A 27,649-nucleotide genomic window follows, 5' to 3' on the forward strand; every position below is an offset into this window, starting at 1 on the left:
GCGTTGCCAGGAAGTGCATCGCCATCACGTGGAAGTCTGACTCCCAACTTTCTATAGGAAGATGGGCTTCAGAAATGAATACCTGTGCTCCACTTGAAAAAATTACATATGCACTCAGGAATGACTATAATACTTTTACAGAGATGTGGCAGCCCTATTTAGCATATGGACACATTGCCAGCTTCTATGGTGGACGGGTTGTAGTTTTTGCAAGCTCTTTGTTGTCAGTGCTTACTGTTGTCTTCCTTGCCTCTCGACCGTTTTTTTTTTTGTTTTTTTTTTGTAAATCATTATTATATTATTTTCATTATTTATTAATTTTATTTATCTATTTATTTATTTTTTCTCCTCCTCTCTCTCTCTTTCAGTTTGTGGGTGGGTTGGGGAAGGGGTTTGGAGTTGTGTGTTCGTGTTTTCATGTATATCTGATTGAATTGAAAGCTGAAAATAAAATATTCTTAAAAAAAAAAAAAAAAAGCAAACTGCTTTTACTGTGTGAAGATATAGTGGAGTAATGGCATCCTGAGCAGAGAATGAAGTCATGCTCCCTCTGTGTGTGTTGTAATGCGAACTTCTCTGTCCTTTGTTTTGATAGCCAGGTTGGCTGCACATGCATGTCAGTGCATGTGAGTCCCTCACTTTGATACTGTTGACCATCCCACCATTTATTAAGAGACTCTAGCCCTTTTTAGATAGGAATTGTGCAAATTTGCAGGAAAGCCCAATCAGTCTTTTTTTCAGCACTGGCAATATAAAAACAAAATCGGGGAGTATAAACTTTTGTTTGTGCAGAATGCGCCTTTTTCGGGGCAATGGGGGGCGTGAGCAAGTAACAAAACGTGTAGCTCAGTGTGTGACGTAAACAGTGACGTGGGAGGGAAGCCGCGGCTGGTCAGGCCCGTTCTTCACCGTCCCCATCATCAAATGGTTAATGGCCTCTTTGTTTGCGAGGACAAGGAGGGCGCGCAATTCCTTGTCTCCCCAGTTGCTCATCTTTACAGTGTCTGTCAGGTTTGTGTTTCCCTCTTGCTACTAGCTGCTCGCTAATTCCTGCTATCAGCTGTTTCCTGTTTATCCACCGCCAGTGGCTCGCACGTGCGGCGTCATCAACAGCTCCTCCCACAAGTCATCAACAGCCCCTCCCATTGCAGAAGGCCGCCTCGCTCTGTTTAAGCTAAAAGGGTTCCACCAACACTACTCAGACTACAACTGGAAATATGATACCGAAATCTTGTCCCATCACCTACAGATTCTGCATACATATGCACTCATGCCGTTACAGCCCTAGTCTGAGATGCTGGTGCTCTAGTGTCAGACTTTGCATGTAAAGTCATTTATATAGTCAAAAATCAAAGGTCTATCACAGAGGAAAATCAAGTGGAGGCATGCTGGTCCAATGTGGAAAAAACAGTTGATCCTAAGAGGACAAGTTATCCTCCGCCCCCCTAACATACATCTGACATCTGTACTCACATAGGAAAAAACATAAATATACACACACTTCAACAAAATAAACTCAACACACTCAGAGACGTGTACAGTGTAAACTCTGTGTGGTGTGATGTTAACATAAACTTCATGTACACACAGGGATTTACATATATAAGCATGAGCATGAATACACATTTACTTGTACCTGTACACACACACATCTCTGTACCCTCATTGACATAATACATTTCCTAGAACTGTATCCTAACCTCATGATGGGGACTGGCCAAAATGTCCTCACAAAAAATGTGTACTGGTCCTCACTATATCGCAAGTACAAGTATGCACACACACTGAAGTGGGTGGGGTTTATTGCAGTATGCCTCTCTGATTGGTCAGCACAGGCTTTCCTCACAAAGAGCAACATCTGCTCTGAAGCTGAACAGGTGACGTCCGTCTCCGGTTACAACAGACGGCTGGCAGGCACACACACACACACACACACACACACACACACACACACAGCGATCCAAATAAATCATTGGATGACAACATACATTCACAAGTCGCACATACACACAACATGACAGACACAAAAGACACACATTTGGCAGCACACACACACCCACACAACCCAATAACCACACACACTCCCACAGTGAGTAGCTGGAGTTCACTGTCATATATGGTCTGTTTCAGGGATCAAACCTGTGACTCTTCTGTTACAGGACGGCCCTCTAACAGAGCTTCTCCTCCCGTCTGACACTCGTCCATCTGATCTCATTGCTGCATGAAGTAAAAATGATTCTGAGCAGCTAATGCTGATACTTTAAAGCTTAAACAGATTGAGAGTGACAGTCTGAAGCTGATTTTATTCCCAAACTCTGAGCCGAGCAAATTAAAACCTTCCGGTCCATCTGGACGAACACCAACATGTCATTTATGAACACTGAACACATGATCATTAGTGCTAGGGTTACTTACAGCAGATGAAGGAGTTGACATCGACAAAAGACTAAAGTATGATGACAAAATGAGGATTTAAATTGAGGAGAGGAGGAAAATTAAAAGAGAAGAAAGGCATAAAAAAGAAGAGGCAATGGAACAAAAAACAAACAGAAGAAACAAAGAGACAAAAAGAGATAAGAGGATTGAAAGACAAACAAGAGAGAAGAAGCTAACAAGAAGAGACAAAAGAGACAAAGCAAAAGGAGACGAGAAAGAAAGACAAGAAAAAAGGTGACTAAATCAAAAAAAAAAAGAGGTGAAAAAGAGAAGAGAGGAGTCGAAACGCAGCAGTACTACCAGTGATCGCGGAGGCAGTGTAGCGTAACTCAAGCAAGATAAGACCATAGGAGACAGGGCCGATTGCTCTGAGACAACAAGGGAGGCTGAACTTCCCCTAAAATTCCATAGAACAAATGGTCAAATATGCACTATTGAATTGACATTAAAATAAGAATTTACATTGCATTAAACGTGCGCTAGGATGCGTTTCACATCATGACTATGATGTCAGCTGTTTATCACCAGTTTTCAAACGCGACCTCCCTGTCATACATTCTCGTGTCAGCACGGTGGACGCAGAGCCTCTAAGCATTCCTATGAGACAGCGCTGAGCAGGTTTATTTTATGCAGCAAAGTGAGACGCTCGTTGGATAAATGCGACAAAATCGTCACTTCCAGGGAGGCTCAGCTTCCCTGGGACCTAACGGAGCGGTAGGTAGGAGAGGACGCTCGGTTTATGCATGATGATTGGAGGAACTGTCTAAAAGGCTGAACCCCTTTGTGATTGACAGCTGTTTGGAAATACACACCGGCATCGTCGCATTTCGAGCTCAGTCCCATGCGGATATTTTCAAGTGGAGTCTTCTGACAGAGTGCCGTCCAGAGTTCCTTATTTCCATAAGTGATATAGCTCATTTTCACCACAGTTCAGGTGTTTAAACAGCTTCAATTAAATGCTCCTTTTATAAGTTACTGCCTCGCTACAATATGACACATTTTATGATGTAAACTTAAAGTGAGGTTCCCCTGTTTGAAAGCCCAGCAGCCGCCACTGTTAGGAGACAACAAAGACATTTAAATAATGGCAGAACAGAACAAATCAGTAATACGGTGAAAAGAATTCTCCGTCCAAGTGTCGGCTTGTATTCAATGGCCTCACAGACCACTGCTGTCTAAAATGCTGCCTCCATTAAAGATACAATATTATGACGTCCTCAGAGATTTATAATAACACCTTCATCATGTTTTTTGTTGTCTGAAAATGCTGACTCTGCCTTGTTGTGTCATCTATTGGCTATATCCATGCCAACAAATAGGACTCATGCAAGTATGAGGGCGTATGAGTGATGGTTACATTTGAAACGGATATATCTATTTTTGTATGTAAAGGCAGGATAAATGAGTCCTAAGGTCACAAAAATACAATTGATTATACACCGAAGAAAACATACTTATATCATATTCCATTCCATAAACACTGAACTTTTAAAGGCTCTTCAAAGACATAAAAATCCATCCTATATGTGCTGTGACATCCACTAAAACACTTAGACGGACAGAGTGGAACAGCCCCAAAACCTCCCCTGACACCAACACTCCACAGCAGCACCAAACACCAGCATCCTCTGGCTGAGACTGTAAACTGCAGTGTGGAGGCTCATTAGCTTCAGTGAGCAGCAGGTCTAATAGTCTCAGAGAGAGTTGGGACCAGGAGATAAGAATGCCTTAATCTGCCAGTAAATCTGCAGCACAATACGCTGGCTCATCATGACCCTAAATCCCTCTGCGCTCACATTTACAGGCCGTCTCCTGGTAGTGACCCTCTGCTGCACACCGGCTACACAGGAAGTCTTTGTTAAGGCTGTCAGCACAGGACGGTGGCGGAGAGTAAATCCAACCCGTAACAGTTCACACATGTTATTGTTTGTTGGCCTGATTTTAAGGCTTTGGTTCAACAGCAGTTAGTCGTCTAAACTCAATTAAGTTCAGGCTTCTGGAAAAAGTATTGTCGTTTTATGTTGTTTTTTTCAGTCCTGTTTGAGTGGGAGACTTTTATTGTGAAGCAGCTATAATATAATATTCTTGACACATATATTAGTGGTGTATTATTCATAAGTAGTGCTATAATAAAATCAAACTACACGCTGATGCTCAGTACTTCAAAACAAACTAACATCCACAGTCTCTGTGTGTCGACGGGGTCATAAACCAGCTGATAGCAGAGCTGTGTTGGTCTCTACAGAGTTTATCAGCTGTGTGTGTGTGTGTGTGTGCCATAAAAATCATATAATTACATGCAAGGTGTGTATTCCACACGATGGCTTTAATGTTTGGAGTCAAAGCAAAGCTACTGTGTAAAGATACACTCTTCATGTTGCATGTTTCATAACACTGTACAGCCAATCCATATCTGTGGAGTTTGAAGGGATAGTTCGGAATTTTTGAAGCGGGGTTGTATGAGGTACTTATGCACAGTCAGTGTGTTACATACAGTAGATGTCAGTCGGCGCGTCCCCAGTTTGGAGAAGCAGGCTGGAGTCTAGCCCAGAAGCTGAGCAATGCACTGCTATGGATGGGGGCCACAACAAAACTTAACTTTAGCCACCTAAAAAAATCAATATCAAGTTAAGTGTATGCATATTGAGAATGTTTTCACCGCTTCACTTTTCCGTCACAGCCCTTTCTGACTGGGAGGCCATTAATGGCTTCAGGTCCTCATCTATGCTTTCGTCAAAGTCACCAGACTCCTTTGACAAAAACAGTAATTTTAGCTCTCTGAACACAGGAGCTGCAGGTCTTTGGCTGCTTCGATCAGTCAGTTTGTTTGTGTCATTGTGTGACTTTGGTGGATCTGAATTAACCCTTTAAATGCCAAAGTCACACAATAACACAAACAAGAAGAGAGCGATTTAACGGATTCATTTCCCCGTTGGGAATCACTGTCTGACATTCAGGTAAAGCAGTGAAAATACTCTAAATATAGCACACGCTTAAACTGATATAAATGTTTTTAGGTGGAACTTTATTAAGGTGTCTATAATACGTTTACAAAGTACATGCTGTCAATAGCTCTTCATCATTAGAAGGAAATTATTATTACATTTAATTCATAATATGTAATTATTTCTTGGCTTCTGTATAAATATATTTTCCCCTTTTTTCTCCTTTTCCCTGCACTGTGTTCTGTGTGTTGCTTGGTTTTTATTGTATAATTTTCACTGACTGCTCAGCAGGGCTGCAACGATTACTCAACTTATGCATGACTAATCGACTATTAAAATAATCAGTGACTATTTTAGTAGTCGACTAATCAGTTTGAGTCATTTTTCATAGAAAAGTACTATAAAAGTGCCCCAAAATACTCTTATTGCAGCTTCTTATGTTCAAATATTGGCAGCTTTACACACTCTCCCATGACGGTGAACTAAAACCCTTTGGCGTGAGTATGAAACAAGACATTAGATGACATCATTTTGGGGTTTGGGAGAGACAGACCTATCTACTGTATATAATACCAGGGTTTTCCCTGGGTTTTTTCGAGGCCAAGGTGGCAAAGGCCTGTAGCGGGGGGCATCTTGACAGCTGTGCTTTTAGATACGCCCCCCCCCCCCCCCCATTAAATATGAAAGGAGGCCCCCACATGCTTGAGCTTTACACTGCTGACTTGTATCATCAGAACAGACATGTCTTGTGATTTTCAGCCTTCTATGATTATATTTACCTTTTACAGCAGGCACATCCTGACAGCTGAGAATATTACTGTCAGGTATTGTCCCCCTTCTATTAAATACGAAAGGAGGCTGAAAATCACAGGACACATCTGTTCTGATGATACAAGTCAGCGGTCCTGAAACGTGTGTTTCTCTTCTATAATACACCTCTACATCTTGGAGGCGACGTCTTTCCACATACGGGCTTCCTTCGCCTTTCAAATGGGGCAGAGCTCCGTGGGAAACAGTAAGAAAGACACAGCCTGAGGGGGAACCGAGATCTGTCGCAACAGCGGGGGGAGAAGCAGGTCTGTGGAGCTGAGCACCGGACGAAAAATCTATCGCATTGCACCAAATGCGTGTCACTACAGCGTCGCTTTGGGTTGTGAACGTGCATGACACGCTAAAGTAATGGGTTTGTGTGAGCAAAAGACGCTACATCTGAACACCCCCCATGCACACACACACACACACACGCTTTAACCAAGGCGGCGGCCAAAATCACCCAGGCGGCCCGCCTTTGTCTTAGATAGGCAGGGAAAACCCTGAATACACTGTCTGGGTGAGTACCCCATACAACTCCACTTAAAAAATGTTAACTGTCCCTTTAACACCTTACAGAGAGAAAATTATAGCCAACTACAAGAAATATTTTATGTAAAATCTATCCTCTAAAACTGCTTGACAGGTTGATTTACGTTAATTCTTAATAAGCAACCTGAACCATCCATGTAAGCCCCTGTGACCCCTGCTCCATTTGTCCTTCACCTCGTCTGTATCTGCTGTTTTGACAACACATGGATCAAAGAGGTAATGCACAACCATATGGGGTTTAGGGGATTTGCAGCATCTTGAGCTGATCCCAAATTATACGTGGACCTCTTTAAGCCTTTGTTCTGTTCTCTTGGTGGTTAATGAGAGAATCTGTCAGTGTCGGAAGATGAATGAGAAAGATGGGAATTTTCCTTGTCAGGAAAGCAAACGGTTAACTTTGCCTGGTTTGTTTGTTTCTATGGAACAATAAAGTCAACTGAGGAAACAGAAGGAACATTTTCTGCCAAGTTAGAGGAGCTGCCTGCTAAAGGTGACTTTAGTGAATTCAGTTATGTTACTTCACCACATCTGAAGCACTGTGGATATTATACACAAATTAAATTCATAATGAAATAAAAAGTGATCGCATGGTTTGGCACATAATGAAACAACATTGGAATCTTTGAGTTCCTTCATTGTTTGTTCTTTGTTTGTTTTTCTGCTTTAATGAGTGACTAAACTTAAAGAATTAGCAAATTCCGTACGGTTAATGTTTTGGCTCTCACTTAATGCACTTCATGTCCCTTTCCCCCAATTCTAACTGAATGCACTTTGTGGGAGACAGGAAGTGCAGCATGCCCCAGGAACTAAAACGGCCACAGGGCCAGGAAAAGTTCCTGAGTTTGTATACAGTCAACATTCTTTGAAGGGGTGAAAAGTGCTGAGAGAGGATAGGACGCTCTGATGGGATCCAACCCTCAAGGTCACACAAAATGACCTTTTGTGGTTCTTACCTGGCCGTAGTCTGTGGCAAAGACAACAACCCCTCCAGAGCACGAGGACACGGTGCTGGGAAGGTACTGCTCATCCTCCCGTAACCACACCCGGTCACCCTGCAGGAAAAGACGAAAAACATGTATGAGTTTTACCTGTCAAGTACCAGAGTTGACTTCATACTGAAGAACACAAATCCAAATACAACAGGCTTCAACAAAGGAAACCAATTAAATACTTCAAACCAGGATCTCTAGATGTGGGCAGAGCTCAGGAGTCTCAGTTCAACACGAGAACGACCAACTGAACAGCAAAAACATTGGCATCGTACATTTCTGCAAACCACACATATATTACCTTTGTTTTGTGTTACATTTTTAAAATGACTTGGTTAGGTTTAGGCACAAAAACCACTTCATTATGGATAGGAAAAGATCATGTTTCGGCTTGAACTACCCAGTTTTGGTGGCACAATCTCGGCAGGAAATGTAGCGATGTCTCAGTAAAAAACAACCACTTTTAGTGGCACTGCCCCCCGATGAAAAACAGCAATGGGTTGATACAAATCACTCATGTTTGGGGTCTAAAACGTTGCTGGAAACACAGCAATGACTCGATTAAACACAACTGGTTTTGTTGTTTTTTGGTCTCGAACAGTGGTCTGCCACTTGGCCAGCATCTCACCAGGGTAACACACCATCTCCAGATGACAGTCATCTCATATACAACCTCACTTTAGAAACACTGATATGAAATGTACAAATTTATGGTTTGCAGAAACGTGCAATGCAAAGATTTTCTTCTGGCAACTGTGCTGACAAAAGGAAGGTCCAGAAGCAAAGCAACAGTGTTTTCATGTAACAGTGGATCTTATTTTTGCAAAACAAAGAACAGGACTTCCAAAATGGCCCAGAAAGAAACGCCAAAACAGTTCTGCCAGTTGGTTGAGCTCATCAACAGATTATCTGTGTTCATGAAATTATTTTGTGGTCTCAATAAAGTGGATTTTGAGGTCATGTAATGTTATACTTTGCACTAATGGCACAAGAGGCTGTACTAGCCTCAATCTGTTGTTACCATGGCATTACCACAGCACTGACCTTTCTCTGACCAATAAGAGGCCCTCAGCTGTGGACAAAGCGTGGAAAACTCTGCAGTGTTGGGTTTCAGAGATCTGTACCTGCACCCAGGAGGCCTGTAAACCTGCATGTTTATTGATGCCTTTTAGTGACCGACAGTGGAGCAGAGTCAGAAAACACTTTATACCTGTTGACCTGTCGAGTTTACAGCTCCTGGTTGCTACAGCGTTCCCCTCACAGCTGACAGCTGGATATTTAATCACCACAGTTCCCCCACTCTGCTGTGTTTGTGGAGAATTAGCAGAGAATTTGGGGAATTTAGGAAGAAAGTCAGGGTCTTAACTGTATGTTTGGAGATTTGTATTTTTGTCTTTTTATATATTTTGGCTTTGGATGTGGCCACAGTACCAAAATAGTGTGTACAGATTTAGATTTTATTTTTTATTTTTTTCAACAGCACAGATTGAGGTGCAGTACATGAACAATCCTCCAGTTTGCTCCCCTCCCGTCTATGACTACTGAAGATATTTGTTCAGTGGGAAATTCAGACTCTGCAAAGCTCCCCTTGTTGAAATATGACTGAGCTGCAGAACGGAGGGGCCCTCGAAGTGGATTCCCTCTTAATCGCAAAGCCACATGTGCCGCTCTTCATTAGCGTGACAAGCTAATGCTAATGGGAAAAACAAACGCTGCACTTTTGAGAGATGCCCCTCCTCTTTCTAAACCAGGCATATGAATGACCTTTGACCCACAAACCCTCATTCTGACCGAGTCGCTGTGGTGCGGTGGAGAGGGGCACCTGGCTGGGAAAAAGTTAGAGGATGGAACACACACACACACACACACACACACACACACACACACACACATACACACTTACAAACGGGGGTAAAGCTCAGGTCTGCAGTGTCAGCAGTGGATCAGAGGGGAGCTGTGTTGTTCTAAACCCTCGGTTGTCCTCTCTGAAGAGGGAAACTGCATGACTGAAGCGGTCCTGGGACGCTCTGAGGAAACCCATAAACAAACTCATCTTTTGATCACACAGTCACTAAGTCTGACAGAGAATTGAGTCGTTGTTCTTTACTTTGCTGATGTGCAAATTATGAAAGCAGACGTTATCTTGCAGAGGCGCAAAAATAATCTGCAGTTGTCAGTGAGAATGTAGTTTCTCTTTCATCAAATTTTGTCTTAATTTTTGTTGCCCATGTCAAAGTAATACTTCATCCTCCAAATGACATCTTGTATAACAACTACTCATCCGTTGCGTTGAATTCATTAAGAAAACTGCATTTTTCCTTGCATGCTTTCACTGCGAACAGAGATCCTTGATGGACTGAAGTAAAAGAGGGCCTGCTTTTAAGCAAACTTGTGCAGATAGAATAAGATCAGCCTTACCATTCAAATAAAGCGCATATCTAAACTTATTCATTATTGTAAAACAGACACAGAAACATAGACAGAACACGTCATTGTGATGCTGACAGCAGTGGACGTCTGGCTCTTTGATGCTACAAAAAGGAACCAAACAAAGGATGATGTTCCATTGTGCCATACACAAAGAGAAGGCGTGTGCTGTTTACCAGCTGAGACCATATGGACATTCCTGATGTGCACCACCGGAGGAATCTGATGCTCGGACCAAGTTTGGGTGGAGAAAGAAAGAAAGAGAAGGGTCTCCCTCCTCCCAGCACACTTTAAAGGCTCTTTTACCACCAAAGACCCCAACACACACACACACACACACACCCACATATACATCCATGTTCTTTGTGGACAGCGTGTGTCGCCCTCCCTCCCTCTGCTGAGGGGGGAGAAAGAGGCATCACACAGTGGCACACTATCTTATTGTGCTTTCCCTCCCTCCGCCCTTAATCCACTCCTTCTCCCCTCCTTCCTTCCCTCCCTCCCTCTATTCCTCACACACTCACACACTCACACACTTTGACCTACAGAGCTACTAGCCCAATTTTAAACTAGGGCTCTGCGCCAAAAGCCTGTGCTTCACCTCATCACCCTCATTCATCACCACTGATTGCCTGAACTCTGAACATCAAAGATCTCGTTTGTACTTTTCGATGGACCAAAGAAAAGGAGGAGCCGAGGTGGATATCTTTGTTAATGGATAAAAAAATACACTTAAGTTAATAAAAGAAAGACAAAAAAAGTAAGCACATGTAGAGCCTGTACCTCCACTAAGGCTTCACAATACTATAAAATTGTTCTTTTAACAACAGAAAATGTTTAGAAACTTTAAATATGATGGACACAATGCAGGAAAACTAAAGGCAGACATGATTTTTGAGAAAACCTAAATTATGAGTGGGAATATTAAGGCTTTGTAACTGTGCAAAACTTAAAGACATTCCAACTCTTGGCCACAAAGTTATAGCTATTTAAATCCATCATGTTGCTGCAGCACCAAAGACGAGTCAGAGTTCGTATGTGGACACGTCTCCTAAATTTGGCTGCAATTGCACTATGTGTATGAGCAATAATGGTAGTCTTTATCAGCCATGTTGGAAAATAATCAATGAGATGTGTTTTCAGAGAAGTGCAAAAGTCATTTTGCAAAGAAAAAGAAACATTGTTTGGACAGTTATCATACCATGAAAATGTCATGCCATTGCGACCCTACTGCCGACCACCGCTCAAACCAACAAACAACAAAACCACTGTTGATCTAGTGAGCAATTGCTGGGTTTACAGCGGCTTTTTAGCCTCCTAACATGGCTGTTTTGTAGCAACTTGTCACTGTTTTTGCAGAGGGGACAGTACGACAAAAAGCAGTCATCTGTTACCAAGAGGAGCTGCAGAATGATATATACATGATATTTTCCTGACCACAGCCAAGTGTTTTTGTGCCTAAACATAATCACACATTAACCACTGCATTTTTGAAACGTACAAATGTGAAGTTTCAAGGTATCCACCACATAATAATGTACAAATGTGACATATCTGTGGTTTGCAGAAACGTACAATGCCAACATTTTTCTGGATGGATACATCTCATGGTTCAAGTGCTTATAAATGCCACATGATGGTTCAAATGGATTTAGATCTGCCGCATAAATAATTTCTGTCTTAGCCAATGATGTCATTTTTCAGTAAATTTTTCAGAAATATGCTGCCGAGCCTTTGAGATTTTCGACAAACTATCAGATGAGACAAACTAACAGGAGCCAAAACACAACACCTCTGTATGCTTCAAACAAACTTGTCCATATAACAGGTCACAAGACACAATGAATGGTAAAAACAGGCACATATTTTTGTGTGAGAAGAATGAAAATTCACTCTTCCACTGTGTAGAGTGACCCTCATTACCATCTACTTAGAAAGTTACAAATATTGTTCAATGCTGCACTTCCATATTCTGCCATCAGAAAGCAGGTTTCAGACACTGTTTGTCATTCCAACCAGTACACTGTTTGAAGCACATTGAGGCTGTGAAACTTCCTGCTGAAAACAGTCTTACTTTGTGGTTTATTAGAGTTATTCAGTCTAATATCCTTCCAGTTGGGCTTCAAACCATCCAATGTCATGAATGTTTGAGATTCCCCAATATTGATTTTCACTGTGCTGAAAAGGCTCCACAAATAAATACCATGACATTCTAGAAATGTCTTGAACCACCAGAAATCAAACAGATCAGCTTTCATAGACTCGAGACGTCACAAAACCCCCTCAACACAAAACCAACAACTTTTTAAATGAAGCAGGAAAAATAATCCCAAACTTCTGTTGTGTGGATTTTCTACCAGCGCGGAGACATAAAAGGAAGCTGGGCCTCCGCCGAGCTAATGTCAACACATGAACAGGGAGACGCTAAAGAGTCTCGACTGGGACTGGGAGCTGTGGATCAAGGCCCAGCTGTTGCACCAGTAGGACCTCTGAGCCTCTCATTCCAGTTAAACCTGAGTAAACTATCTCACAGAGCAAAGTCAGAGGTGTCGGAGTGTGACCTGTAGCAACAGGGCAGATTATTAAACTGGGAAAGAAGCTGTTGAGGAATTAAAAATCTAACTCATCATAAGAAAAGCAATTTATTTTGAGTTTATCTACAGTTGTCTAGACAGATAACTGTATCATCAAACATGTTTGATAATAACCTGATGTTTGGTTTCTCTGTTATGTCAGCAATCACTTTCTGAGGGCAGACGTAATGTTCTGGGAAGTATTTGACAAGGAGTTGATATTGATAGGACATCCTGCAAGTCACTCAGAGCTGCTATCTGCATCATTTGATGAAAATTAAGATCTAGAAAGGTTTTTGAGAAATCTCAGTAAATAAAAAAATCATTTCTAGTGCCACAACCCCTGCAGGAATCGCAGCAATGTCTCTGTAAAAAGAACAACTGCTTTTGGTTGCACTATACCACTGGAGAAACAGCAAAACATCACTGAAAAAATCCCATCTTTGGGTGCTAAAAAGGCACTGGAAAAACAGTGATGGTTCCCTAAGAACACCAACATTTGTTGCCTAAAACTCACAGGAAAAACAGCGGCAGGTCCTTAAAAAAATGCCCATCTTTGGGGAATGAAAAGCTTCAGGAAAAACAGCCAGGGTTCACTACAAAACACCCAAGTTTGGGGGCTGAAAAAACGCTGGAAAAACAGCTACAGCTCCCTAAAAGTAGTGATGGGTCCCTAAATTACACCTTCATTTAGAGGCCTAAAAAACTCTGGTGGGCAGAAAACAACGTCAAGTCCCTGAAAAACACCCATGTTTAGGGGCTAAAATGCTAGAAAGACAGTGACTGGTCCCTAAAAGCACCTACACATGGGGGCAAAAAATCTGCTAGAAAAACAGCCAAGGGTCACTAAAAAACACCCATGTTTGGGGGCTGAGAAGCTGCTGTAAAACAACCATGGGTCGCTAAAAATCACACACGTTTGGTGCCTAAAAAGCTGATAGAAAAACAGCCATGGGCCGCTTAAAACACCACTGTTTGGGGCTGAAAAGTTGTTTTTATAAAATGGCGTGTCCCTAAAAACACCCATGTTTGGTGCCTTAAAAGTCGCAGGAAAAACGACAGGTCCCTAAAGAAACCCCCAACTTTGGGGGCTGAAAAGCAGCTGGAAAAACAGCCATGAGTCCCCAAAAAACACCCACGTTTGGGGGCATCTGGTTGTTAAAAAAAACCCAGTTGTTTTTTGTTATTCTCCAACAGCAGTCTGCAGCTTGGCAGGTGTCACGCCTAGCTGACATGCCATGGTTGATTGTGGTTTGAGTCCTTTCAGATCCATAAGAGTTGGAGTTCGGCCCATCCCAGCACTGTATAACATCCTCAGTCATGAAGTCAGCCACATGTGTCAATTGTCCAGAGAGGCGCCTTTTTCTGGCCTTTATCACAGTCCTGACACCTCCTCCCGGCCAGAAACCAAAACACCAACACAGACCTCCCGCCCTGAAAGCTCTGGGGGTAAAACCGAGGCAGTGACCCTTCTCTTGCTTGTATTTTCCCTGTGTAACCTCGACATGTGTGGCTAATGCTCTCTCTGTGGGACGCGGGGCTGGGGGGAGCTGGCAAAACGAGGATCTGTGGTGCTGGAAGCGTTCATACGCCGTCGGGGTTGGAAATGAGCAGCTGTCTCATTTGAGAGATTCCTCTTCCTCTCCCATAACAAACAGAGTCCTGTGTTCGGCCACAGCCATCCTCTCTATCAGAGCCTTCAATGCGAAAGCCTGTGAGGCCATCTTTTTTTTTTTTTTGAGCACTAAAACTGACTCAACACAACTGCTGGTATGTTCTCTAAGAGATGATGCATTGTTGCCCTTAAAAACAGCTGGCACTGTTTGCTGTATTTACTCTTCAGACGTCTCACTGTCTCCAGTGAGGACAGCAGGCAGACGTTTACGGGGAAGACGCACAGAACATTCGCAATGATCTGGCGATAAACGTGGCAGCAGACGTCCAGTTGTTTTCTACTGAGTGTGTGAACACCATGTTGCCACTGCTGAACTTTGACCTCGTCTACACCAGCCGCACAGAGAAAGCAGCACATCAGCAACAGCTGCAGCCCTCCATCAGTGTCTACACCGGATCTGTTCAGCCACAGTCCTGCTCCGAACTCAGAAGCTCTGAGTGTTTACATTATGTAGCCTACACTGCTACATGAAGCTATTGCTAAGCTAGCAGTTGTGTTTGCAAGCTTTAATTAGTTCATTGCACAACTGCAAGTACACTGCTACATGTAGCTGCATGCTAATGTCAGGAAACATGTTATCTTGGTTGCTAATGTTCATTTTTGGATCATATTCCAGCTGGAAAATGTCTGGTTGTGTTTAGAAGCTTTTGATTTTTCACTGTAGAAAGTGCAGCTATTCTCTGTTAGTCATTTCACAGCTGCTACAAACTGGGCTCTTTCGGTAGGGGGGCTTAAATGCACGGGTGTTAAAATGGAGCGTTTCAGACAGAGGGTGAATACAGGTGTTCGGGTCCCTTTTAAGGAGTAATACTGTGACTCAATGCTATGAGCAATAATTGCAAGAGAAATGCCAACGATTGTACTCTTTAAAAAAAAAAAAAAAAAGATTTGCATGTGTAGGCATCTTTTAAAACACAGGCGAACCCTTGTTCCCTGATGTGTCATGTTCGACATCACGGGCGAGTCAGAAAACAGGTAAACAGGTAAACAGTAGAACGTAGTATGGAGGCCAGTGACAATGTTACAGAGGTTACTTCTTTTTTATACCTGTTACTGATTCAGTCCTGTGGTGCTGAAGCGAGATGGTATTTTGTCGCAGCCAAGTGTCGTATTTCCATCACTGCTGATTGGAGCTGATTAGAGCTGCAAACAATAAATCCACTTGACTGCTGCTGAGTCATTTGTCCTGGGAGTGAATGATGCCGATTGCAACCTTTCCCATTAAAGCCAAAAGCCAGATGTGAGCGAGTGTTAGTGGGTTTTTGTACATTGGGAAAGGGGCTTTATTTTGTCTGTGTAAAAAGACAACTACAGCTCCCACATCAAAGTTTCTGCAAGCTGCGGTTGAAGAGTACTAAAAAGAAATATTGAACGTTTATGTTAAATGAAAAAAGCGAGGTATACGATATGATACTTTATTGTCCCCATAGGAATTTTTTTTTTAAATCATTCAGTTTAAATTTGGGCATCCTGTATCGTCTGTCCGAGGGTAAAAGCTCACACTCAGCGTGGAGAACGTAGGAAGACTCAAGAAAAAGTTTTAGTATCAGTACTGAAACTCAATATCGTGACACCAAATTCAAATATTTCCAGTCATGCCAGCTCTAGTTGTCACTATACTGTATCAATAGACACTACGAAATTGCCCTATGTGTCCACCAATCACATCCTTGTGGGTTTACGTCCCCCCGGCTGCAGAGCAGCAGGTTTACCTCAGTCAACCGAGTGGAACAGATTATCTGCTTCTTGTTTGTACAAGCTCCACATGCTCATCATGCCATCTCCCTCAAACGTCGCACCAAGAAGAAAAGATGGTTGTGTTAATGGCAGTAAAAAAAAAAAAAACGTGCCCCTGAAAGCTTCGTGCAGCACTTTCAAAATCACCAGTTTCAAAGGTGAACAACGGATCAGAGGCGACGCGTCACACACCGTTTATCTGATGTCTGAGACGGGGGCGAACGGCTTATGCACCCGGTTTTTGATCTTGATTGTTTGAGTGCAGGTGTGCTCAGTGTTTGTCTTTGTTTCACGACCCAGGAGTCCTTGAAACCTTTAAAAACAGCCACGTGATTTCAAAAAAATTCGGCTATCAAAGAGGGATTATTCAGCCGTCATTGCTTTAAAACAGTTTTCTCTGAGAGGCGTTCACTGTCCGTCCACTGACACTGATACGCACAGATGAAACAGTCACTTACAGATGCTGTTTTAAATGCCAACAATAAGGCAGCTGCTCCTTCAGCCTTTACTTTAAACTCATTGGCAGGATCCGCAGCAGATGCAGAGCAAACACAGACGCCTTTATCACGTCTGCAGGTACAGATGCAGTTCCATTGTCGCAGTCACACTAACAGTGCAGTGTAATAGTAATAGTGTGTCACAGACGGTGGTATCAGGCGCTTTGTTTTGCTTTTGGTAGATAAGCACAACACGGCTGATTAGACGGATTACTTATTAACATGCAGAGGGAACTTCTTTTTATGACCGAGGTTAAAGTGACAAACCGTCTCTCTTTCAGCATTTATGACGTGAGGGTTTTTGAATTTGTCTGGCTTACATCCAGCGAATAGAGAGCAAGAAGACAGATAAACATTTCAAAATAAAAGTGCTGCAGAGGAACATTTACTTGAAGGTTTTTCATTTTATAAACACCTTTTGCAACACCGCTAATTTATCTGCTTTCCTCTTTGGCGTGACCGAGGACAGATTGGGTCATTTTTACTTTCCAAAACTTGCACCGAGTTAGAGATTTAGCCCTTCATGTGTTCCAGCTGTTGCAGGACAATTCTTACATCCAAAGGTTAAATAGCTTTTGCAAAACCAGCAAAAGAATTTGGGTCTTGAGGGTAAAGAAAAAAAAAGTGACTGCATTCAGCGTGCTCCCCTGTGATGACAGTGAGTGACAACACAATAGAAACAATGCACACACACCAGTGTTTAGCGGGAAGCTGCTGTCTGGGAAACGCAGCCAGGAGGAAGTCTACGAGTGCAAATTGACCTTGAACCTTTGCCTGCATGCGGCACAGACCAATCAACTGGCAAAGCCTTTGTGGAGAACCAATCAACACAAGCTCAGCGGCAGAGGTCATTTAGATTTGAATAACTGGACACACAGAGTGAGAGCAGGGGATTGTGGGAACTGATTAGGTTGCTGTATTGACTTTTGGAAAGGTCTGGGAAAGCCTCACAATGGCTCTCACACACACACACACACACCAAAATAAACACACAATCAGACATGATTAAACTCAAGGACACAAACACACACACTGACAGAAACACACAAACACATCAGTGTGAACCCATTTATCTGTAAACACAGATGCACACATTTCTCACTCACACTGTATGAATACACAACTGCACACACATCGATATACAAACATGAATTAAAACACATGCGTTCATGATCACATGCAAACAGTCATAAACACATGACAAACGCACAAAGTTTTCCACAGAACTGGAAACAAAACAAGTCTCGCATTCTTCTTCTTCTACATTTTCTGGCGGTCGGCAACCAGCTTGTAAATGCATTACCGCCTTCCCGACCCGGAGTGTGGATATCACCATGGAGAGAGGTGCGCTACGTCAGACTTAATTTGAACATAACTGTTTCCATCCCCCGTTTTGCGAATCAACATTTTTTCGAATCAACCAAAACCCGGCTAAAGCGTATTTTAGTTTGTGTGAATCAGGGGATTTTAATTCGAATTTTGGCGTTTCCATCATAATTTTACGATGCGATACTTCTAGATGCGCATCTAAACAGGCTGATGGAAACATGGCTACTGTGTGATTCAACTTTTAGTGATAAAAAAGACAAACGTTATTTGATAATTGGAGCCCTAGTGGTGAAGCTTGACTATACTTTAGCTCTGGATCACAGAATAACATCACAGAAGCTCGTGTGAAGTGGACCGGATCGGTACATTAGTGAAGTCACGGCCCCTGACACACGCCACTGCCAGAATTAAAAGATGTGGCAAATTAACTCCGACTAGCCATGTCACAAATTGGGCATGAGACTCCTGTGAAACATAGTCTGGGCTTTTCCAAGGTGCGTTCACAAGTTGTTTAATTCGTTATAGATCTTTACAACAATTCACTGAATGAACAAAGCTTGCCATTTTCAGCACACAGCTTGTTAAATTAGAGGTAATTTTTGTTACCTGTACTGAGGGGGATTTAGAAATGGAGGGGCATTGGTGGCTTAGTGGGTAGAGCAGGCGCCCATGTACAAGGCTGTTGCTGCAGCGGCCCAGGTTCGAATCCAGCCTGTGGCTCTTTGCTGCATGTCATCCCCCCTCTCTCTCTCCCCCTTTCACACTTGGCTCTTTAAAAAAAAAAGAAATGGTAGCATGCAGGTAGCAGAACAAAGTAAGCATGCTGGCCGAAATCAGCACCTCAATGGTAGGCTAATAGCCACAGTCTACATCCAGTGAGTCAGACTACGGCGGTGATACTCAACCAAATCTGGCCCCCGACAGGCATGAAAATAAACTGGGATTTTTTAAAATACTTTTAATATAAATACGGTGTGTAAATTCCTAAAAACACCACTGCGTACACCTGACCTGTGCAGGACTGCTGTGACATTTTGCAAAGGTAAAAATGAGTTTCTCTGGACTAGGGAGTCACTAAAGTCACTGGTATTCCTCCTCTGGGGATCATGAATGTCTGTCTGTGGCTATCAATGTGATAGTCAAGATATTTCGATAACAGACAGATGTTTCTGCCCCTGGCGCCTGTAACATTATTAAAAATATTCAGTATTTGAATGGTTCAGTCAGTTCTCATCATGCTGATTGTGGACATGCTTAACATGATCTCCTTTGAAGTTTATCTTGCTTTAATGTTCTTCCATCAATCGGTCTTTAAAAGCAGCTCATTTCTGCTCTTATCTCTTATTATCTCCTGGAACCAAACTCTTTTTTAATCCACTTCGGACTGAAGTCTTTATTCTCAAACTGAGTCAGGAAACTACTTTTGAGCTTGACACACATTTTGCTTTCAAGAAAAATCATTGCTAGAGTCATAGGAGGGAGCAACTCTGTCGGTTGCTCTGAGTGAAAGGTTTTTAAATTGCAATCAAAGTTGTATCTTCTTTGCTAGCCTGCACATGAAAACCCCCCGTCAGTAAATGACGTCCCAGACGGTAGCTGGATCTATAGTACGCATACACATCATCTGTCATAATAACTGCTGCCTTCACTTCAGCTCCCCTTATTGAATTTCCAGACCATAATACCCCTTAATTAGACGGTACATACCACTTAACCACCCAGCTCAGTGAGCAGTGCCACATATTATTCTGCCCCAAACGTCTGCTGCAGCCTGGAATTCATGATACATGGCATGTAATTTCGTCAGAGGGTCGTGAAGGTTTTCCAAACTTTAATGTGAACTAAGTGAGACCGGTGGGTGACGGATTTTGTTGAAAATCCCTGGTGTTGCCGTAGTCGAGCCTGCGTGTGCATAATCAGCATCTATGGCAGATTAGATCACATATGTGTGTCTGTGTTGTCTGGGAAAATCAGGGTATATAAAGTAAAGCATGTACAGTGAAGTGAAACTGAATCATTACATCAGACAAAACTTCTGCAGTTTCTTAGTTCCAATTTGTTTAACATGATTTATTCAAGTGAGTTTTTAGTCTTACACTACTACGTTTGTGTGATATTATTAACTATAAACCATTTATTAACTTTGGTGTGAATTTGCATAGACTTAAAACTAAAGGACCAGTGTGTGAGATTTAGGGGGGTTTAGTGGCGTCCAGCTGTGAGGATTGCAGATTACAACCACCTGCAACCACCTGCAACTCCCGGTTAGAATTCCTCCAGTGTTCATTGTTGAGGTTTTTACTGGGGGCCAAATTATCCACAGAGGTCTCTTCGTCTCCAAAACAAACAGATTTAAATTAGTAAAAACAAAAAAAAACCAAACGCTTGGTTTGTCCATTTTGGGCTATTGTTCAAACTCGGCGTTGCAACATGCCGATCTCTGTAGACGAGGCTCCGCTCCCCATGTACATATAAACAGCTCATTTGGCTCAAGGTAACGAAAACACAACAATTCTTATACACTAAAGAAAACACACTTATTGTATCATATTCAGCTTCTGCCAATAAATCCCCCCTGAATCCTTCACACTAGTCCTTTAATCAAATACGATATCAGCTTTTTGTTCTATGCATCCTTGTGTAGGATGGCAGCTGAGATTAGGGACCACTTTCAAAAGTCTTGTGGTGCTGCATTCAAGGACACACCAGCACAGGCAGTAGTCTCCAGAATAGTTTGGTGTGCTGGTTGCAAACACACATTGCAAAAATGAACATTTAAAAGACGACCCAAAACACAAAACCAGACAGTCTCTGCAGTGTGGTTTTTGGGGCCTTTAAGAAAGACAATCAAAAGTATACATATAAGGGGTGACAGAAAGGTTTCTCCATTTACAACAAATCACTGACCACTATTCACTTCAAGGATCTGCAAAAATGAAACAAAAATAGTTTGAAACGTGGACATGCTTAATGATGACAAGGAGATTATAAAACAAAATAGAACTTGGCTTGCCCAGCTACCCATTTTCTGGGTTAGGCTCAAAACTTTTCAGTCACCCCTGGTTTATATTGCATGCTTAAGCGAATCATCAGCAGTAATGTAAAACATATTAAATATAAAGCTACAGTGCAAAGCTACTGGTGTTTGTCTTCAACTATGAACCAAACCCTCTCGTCTTAGTTCCCACAAAGACAAAAACAAACCATCCCTGACATCCAAATTAATGCAGTATGTTAGCTTGAAGCTCCACAACGCGAGCATGAACATCACAAAGGGGACAAATTTACCCTTCAAAATGACACAGAAAAGAAAGATTTAACACAGCAGAAACCATTATCTTCCCTGTCTGTGGCTCCTTGATGTGGCAGCAGAACAACAGAGCCCAATCACAGCCCGATCACACCCACTCGCCTCATAAGTGGGGCACAGAAACGCCAAATTCCCACTTTTCTGATGGAGAAATGAATGCAAAACACGGCCGTTAGCTTGTACTGGGTTAATAAAAGCCATATGTGAGGCAGGAGTGCTGCAGCCACATCCGCCCGACAGACGGCTCTCTCTGAATATTCAGACATTTTCTTTAAGAATCCAGAAGAAGGATTTATTAAAGCATGCTGTAGGTCTATTTTGGATCATTTTAGATGCTGAAACCAATTAAGGATGGAAGCTGTTGCTCCCCGCACACGTATAAAAGCCTTTGTCAGCATTTACAAGGCCTTTTAGTGTTTATAAGGATAAAGAGAGTGACTCATTGCATTGTGGGAGAAAAAAGGCCAGCGGTCGGTCAGTTGCAGAGGCCATTTCTGGTGCGACTGATGATGATGGAGAAAGGAGGATTGTGTTTATCTCACTGGAAAACACGCCAACAGACAAAGACACACACACAAATACATAAGGTCTGCACACACACTCTGCTGTGGATGATCTGTGACTAATTACGATCACATGAACATGTAGAGCAGCAGCCATAAGACACACATGGACTAGTTCACAACAGCCTATCAGACGCTTTGAGAAGTTGCTGACTGGAGTTTTGAATAAAGTTTTTGATGTGATTTTCATGAGCTGCAATAATCTGGCTACTGGCTTCATTCTACGTCTGTCAGTATCTGGATCAAGAACACATATAACTGTTCACATGCAAACAACGTCTGATTAATGACAGAAGCTCCGTTCACTGGAGTTCCCCCCAGTATTCAACCTCAAACCTGATCTCCTTGTCATATTAGTGTCATATATTTATTCACACTCAGCTAATTTTCAAATATTAAATATCCTGTTCCCTCGTGAACGCTGTTATAACTTGACATAATTATTATTCTGCTGATACGCACATACTTGTTTGCAGCTCCCTCCTTCCTGCCCAGTATAGCGCGTGAGGGCTGCATCCAGCAGCTACGAAACAGGCTGTGCATTTGTGCACTTTAATTTACGTCCAATTAAAGTGTTTGTTTTTGGCCACTGACAGACTCAGATTGTTATTTCAAGTGTCTGATGACATTATGGAAAGGATCCCTACAGAGACAGACCTTTGATTAAAGAATAAAATCCTTTTTGCTTTTGCCAAACCCACCAGACTCACATCTAACTGGGTGAATTAAGAGTTTATTCAGCCTGTTCTCACTCCAAACTCAAAAAATACCACCACTTTCTTAATAATTTTGGTGTTTGATACAGACGTACAGATGCACTTTTCGTGGTGACATGGTATGCACCAAAGGGTGGCTATCTCTGACGCCGCAGACCACGACCAAACATGTGAAATATTGCCACTTTGTCAGTGGATGACGGCGTCAGACACCAACACACCGAGAAACTCTTCTCGGGGGTATGATATGCACCAAGCAGCCGCTATTTCTGATACTGCCAGCAACTAGTAGTATAAAGAGCAAGAATGTCCCGATAGGGTGGGCGGGAGGGGAGGTCGATGGGACAAACAAACGACGGACTTTCACCTGGGAGCCTGCTGTTCATTTCCTGTGTGAAACCAAAGGTCAATGGAGCTATTCTAATAGCAACATAGTGTGCGAGTATGTGTAGCATGCAACAGTAGTAATGTATGTCACATGACGAGACATTACATTAGTTAGAGCCAAAACATGATTATTTTTTCTGAACCTAACCATGTGCTTTTGTTGCCTAAACCTAAGGAAATAAATGAAAAAATGTTTCACCGACGTAGTAAGTTTATTTTGAAAAAAAAAAAAAAATTACGCCTGTAACAGGCAGAAACTGTGCATTTCCTGTGAAAACAACATATTTTTAAAAGACACAATGAATGTAACGAGCGTCAATTGAGACACTGTCCGTGAACGCCCAAAACTGACACAAGAGGGTACCTATCACGTCATATATGGATGTTTAGATCCACTGACAAAGCAGCAGTATTTGACAAGTTGGGATGAGAATGCGCCGGTTTATTACAACTTACAACTTAAGCCCTTTTTAAACAGGAGTTGTGCAAATTAGCAGGAAAGCCCAATCAGTCTTTTTTCAGCATTGGCAGTATAAAAACAAAATCGGGGAGTGCAGCAAAATGCCGCCTGCCTACTTTTGTTTATACGGAATGCACCTTTTTCGGGGCAATGGGGGGCGTGAGCAAGTAACAAAACGTGTAGCTCAGCGTGTGACGTAAACAGTGACGTGGGAGGGAAGCCACGGCTGGTCAGTCCTTCAGCGATTCTCTCATAAGTCGGCCCTTTCTTCACCGTCCCCGTCATCTGATGGTTAACGGCCTCTTCGTTTGCGAGGAAAAGAAGGGCACGCAATTCCTTGTCTCCCCAGTTGCTCATCTTTACAGTGTCTGTCAGGTTTGCGTTTCCCTCTTGCTACTACTAATTCCTGCTATCAGCTGTTCCCTGTTTATCCACCGTCACGTGCGGCGTAATCAACAGCTACTCCCACAAGTCATCAACAGCCCCTCCCGTTGCGGAAGGCCGCCTCGGTCTGTTTAAACTAAAAGGGTTCGGCCAATATGTCTACCCAACGAGGCGGGAAATTGGGCACCTCGGATAAACTCGCCAATCCGGCTCTGTGTATAAACGCTCGCAGCTTGCCGGCAAAACGGCCCAACATTGGCGGAAAATCTGGCAGTGTAAAAGGGGCTATAGAATAACAGTCTGAACCTGTCAGTGGCAAAAGCAAACTTTCAGTGGACGTAAATTGATGGTGCCAAATGCCCAGAGTGGTTACACTGCAGCCCTGCTTGCTCATTCAATACTGGACCAATTTCAAAAATTGCTTTTCCCATAAGTCAGTCTGACACAAACATGGGAAAATAAGGGGATCCAGAAAAACAGTTACCCTTCATGTGTTAAGCTTCCGATGTAGTTAACATTCCTAAGATCTAAGGTTCGTATTGTGTTTGTTGGGGGGATTAGTTCTTAGCAGAGTGCCTGTTGCTGCTCAGATTCTTTGGGTCTTTTAAACTGTGTAACCACTTGCTATAAATTTCACATTCACTTGAAGTGTGACTAAACTGCTCATGCTCAGTAGAGTGGGCTGAAGGACCACATGTAAGCAGGTTCAGGTTGTCTGTTAACATCTACTGCACAAAGAAGACATTCATCTGGAGAAGTGAGACTGGACCAAGGAGGGCGACTGCTGAAACTCAGCTGCCATGGGTCACCGCAGCAAGAAAGCTGACCCACTACGGCAGGAAACGTGAAATTAAACTAATACATTACAGTAAAATCCAATGTCTCTTTCAAAACACAAAAAATATTTAGCTAATAGCTTCAGTTACTGCGCTCACCACTGATTCCCTCCAATATGTCTCAGTGCCAACGGTAGAACCAAAACCACAAATGACACCAGAAATGAGGGACAGATGTCAAACCAGTAAAGAAAGATTCACCATATGAAATCCATATAAGCTTCATCACAAAGATTCACCACACAAACTGAAGCTCCTTCAGACATACTGAAATGCCGTGAGCTAATTTCCCCCAAAGTGGATGCAGAGTGTTGGTGGAAGATGATGAGTTGAGGTGAAGTTCATAACAGATCTCAACAGACAGTGAGAGCTGACCGCAGAGAAGGCCGCCTGCATGTAGAAATGACAGAAATGACTGCACTCATTCATAAAACCCAGCAGAATCACTCACGGGTATCACATGCATGCCTAACATGTTTTCTCTGGAAAGTCGGAAACACATAAAAACAGAAAAGGGATCAAAAACGGTTCGCAGAGAACAAGAGGAAGTGTGTTTTGTGAAACTGATGCAGAACTTTGAGCCTTTTCACTGACCACAGGATCAACTTTTAACAAGCTTCCCTCTGCTTACATTTGCTCCTGAGCCTGATTTTACCCATGATGACTTCAACATTAGCTCAGAGGCTCCGTGGTCGGAATAAATTTAGAGCCCAGTCTTAACTCAGAGATGGTCAACACTGAGAAAGCGAGTGTGTGGTTACGTTTTTTTCTTGAGTGGTGTGTGAGTGGGAGTTCATCCAGGGACAGTTTCCTCTTGGCCAGGACATAATTGCTTCTAACACATGCAGTGTCACCTTGGTGCCAAGGATGAATCACATGTGCCCTTTTTTCTCACCCTGCTGCCAACTGCTACAAGCAACTGAGGTTAAACAGGATGAACACGGCGTAGTTTGAGATTATTTCACTGCATTTTGAGCAGACTTATTAACAAGACTCAGAGTCTATGGCTATGCTAACGGCTATGCTAACGGCTATGTGTGGTAGGTACAGCCCATGTGTTCTCATCCTAAGCCATCAAATGTCGCTTTGTCACGGGACTTTCTCGCCTACATGGTATGTACTGGGTATCCTTCTGCATCGGCTGTTGACCTTCTGGGATGCTGCTACCAATTCCAGCACGACAAGAAAAGCAAATGGCTGGGTTTGGAGGAAAAAAACACATCACGGTTTGGTTCTACAGAACGTGAACACCTGACTCCCGGGTGAAAGTCCAGGGTTTGTTGGACCTGTCCGCCACCCCTCCCACTCACTGCATTAGGGTTTTTCCTGCTCCTTATATCACACAGTTTTGGGCAGCACTTCAACCTGATGCCGTCCAGCTGAGTATCATCCCGCTGTGGCAGGTGCCGTCCAGACATCCGGACAATATCATACTGCAGCGAAAGATGGCTTTTGGCGTCAAGTGTCTGACTTCGAAATCCCTGACAAAGCGGTGGTATCTGACGACTTCGGAATGAGAATGGGCTGGTACAGCGTAGGGCTGGGTGATACGGAGAAAATCAAATATGACGATATATTTTACCAATTACCTTGATATTGATATTGCGACAATATTGTAGGGTTGACCTCTGGTGCTTTCACAAAATATCGCCCAAAACTGTGTGATATAAGAAGCAGGAAAAACCCTAATGCAGTGAATGGGAGGGGTGGCGGACAGGCCCAACAAACCCTGGACTTTCACCCGGGAGTCAGGTGTTCACGTTCTGTAGAGCCAAACCATGATGCCAGCTATCCGAAAACTCAAAGGACTCTATGTTGCCACCCATCTACTGCTACTTCTGTACCAAAGCATCATTCAACCAATCCTTCTGTACTGTTCCAAGTGTTTCTTCACCATGCTTTCTGTCACCAATCGGGCCAAACTGACATGCATCACACACACCGCTTCCAAAATCATTGGTCTTCCTACACCCAACCTCACAGAGTTAAATTAGGTCCATTACACGCTTTGCAAAATCAATACAACGGGACACCACACACCCACTCAACCAATACCTCATCCCATTACCCTCAGGGTGCAGGTGCCGAACACTTAAATTTAGGAAAGCTCGACTCGGGAAGAGCCTGATCCCAGCAGCCATAGCTTCTTCCTCATACATATCTTAGACTGATATTTATGAAATAAAGAAAAGATATCACCTGGCTGTGATTGGTTTTTACTTACAGCTAGAACTGTTTGCTAAGTTAAGAAAATTACATAACTGTAACACAGCCTTTCAAACCAGGAAAATACAACACATGTCTGGCGTCACATAATGATACTAATACAATATTGGTAAATTGCCCAGCCTTAGTACAGCAGTGCTTTGCACAAATGCCTACATTAACATGCTAATGATGACAATGCTAACATGCTGGTACAACCACATACAAGTTTAACATGCTTACCATTAGCTGGTTAGCTAATGCTAATTAACACCAAACACAAAGTAGCCAACAGCTGAGGCTGATGGGAATGTCATTAGTTTTACAGGTATCTGATCATAAACCAAAGTACAGGACTTGATACGCTGCTGCCTGCAAACATGATATCACATGAACTGAAACAAAATCATTTTGACTAATCAGGTCTGGACTCTGTCATTGGATCTACATTAAGTACTGAACAAGATCCTCCTATGTGACAAATCAGCCCTTTTGTCATTGCCATCCCAAATGGCCCAAAGGAGCGTCATCTGACCTCCATGGTTACAGATTGGATAAGTTTAGAGGACCAACGCAACCATGGTAATTATTAAGAGAAACAAATGTTGACTGTTCGTTGGAGATCTGATGTGAACTGAACTTCATACAACCAATAATTCACGGTAACCTCTGAAAGAGGTCCTTCACCACCTCTGCCTCTGCTTCTCTGAGACAACACTCATTACTGGCACTGCCACTAGACATCTCTCGTCTAGAAAATGTGTGTCAGTTTAAGTGTTAAACATTTAACGCTGCAATTTTCTGGTGAAGACACTCTA

General features: G+C 42.7%; 1 protein-coding gene across 2 annotated transcripts in view; it reads right to left on the reverse strand.

Annotated features, from left to right (window-relative positions):
* The window catches only part of myo10 (myosin X), a 179,305-nt gene that overhangs the window by 119,631 nt on the left and 32,025 nt on the right, over nucleotides 1-27,649 (reverse strand). For both annotated transcript variants that reach the window (XM_033650103.2, XM_078173422.1), the window contains exon 2: nucleotides 7,697-7,795. In XM_033650103.2, coding sequence (XP_033505994.2) covers nucleotides 7,697-7,795 — 99 coding nt within the window. The remainder of the gene's footprint in view (nucleotides 1-7,696; nucleotides 7,796-27,649) is intronic.

The sequence above is a fragment of the Epinephelus lanceolatus genome, chromosome 12 (genome assembly GCF_041903045.1).
Source record: "Epinephelus lanceolatus isolate andai-2023 chromosome 12, ASM4190304v1, whole genome shotgun sequence".
Taxonomy (NCBI): domain Eukaryota; kingdom Metazoa; phylum Chordata; class Actinopteri; order Perciformes; family Serranidae; genus Epinephelus; species Epinephelus lanceolatus.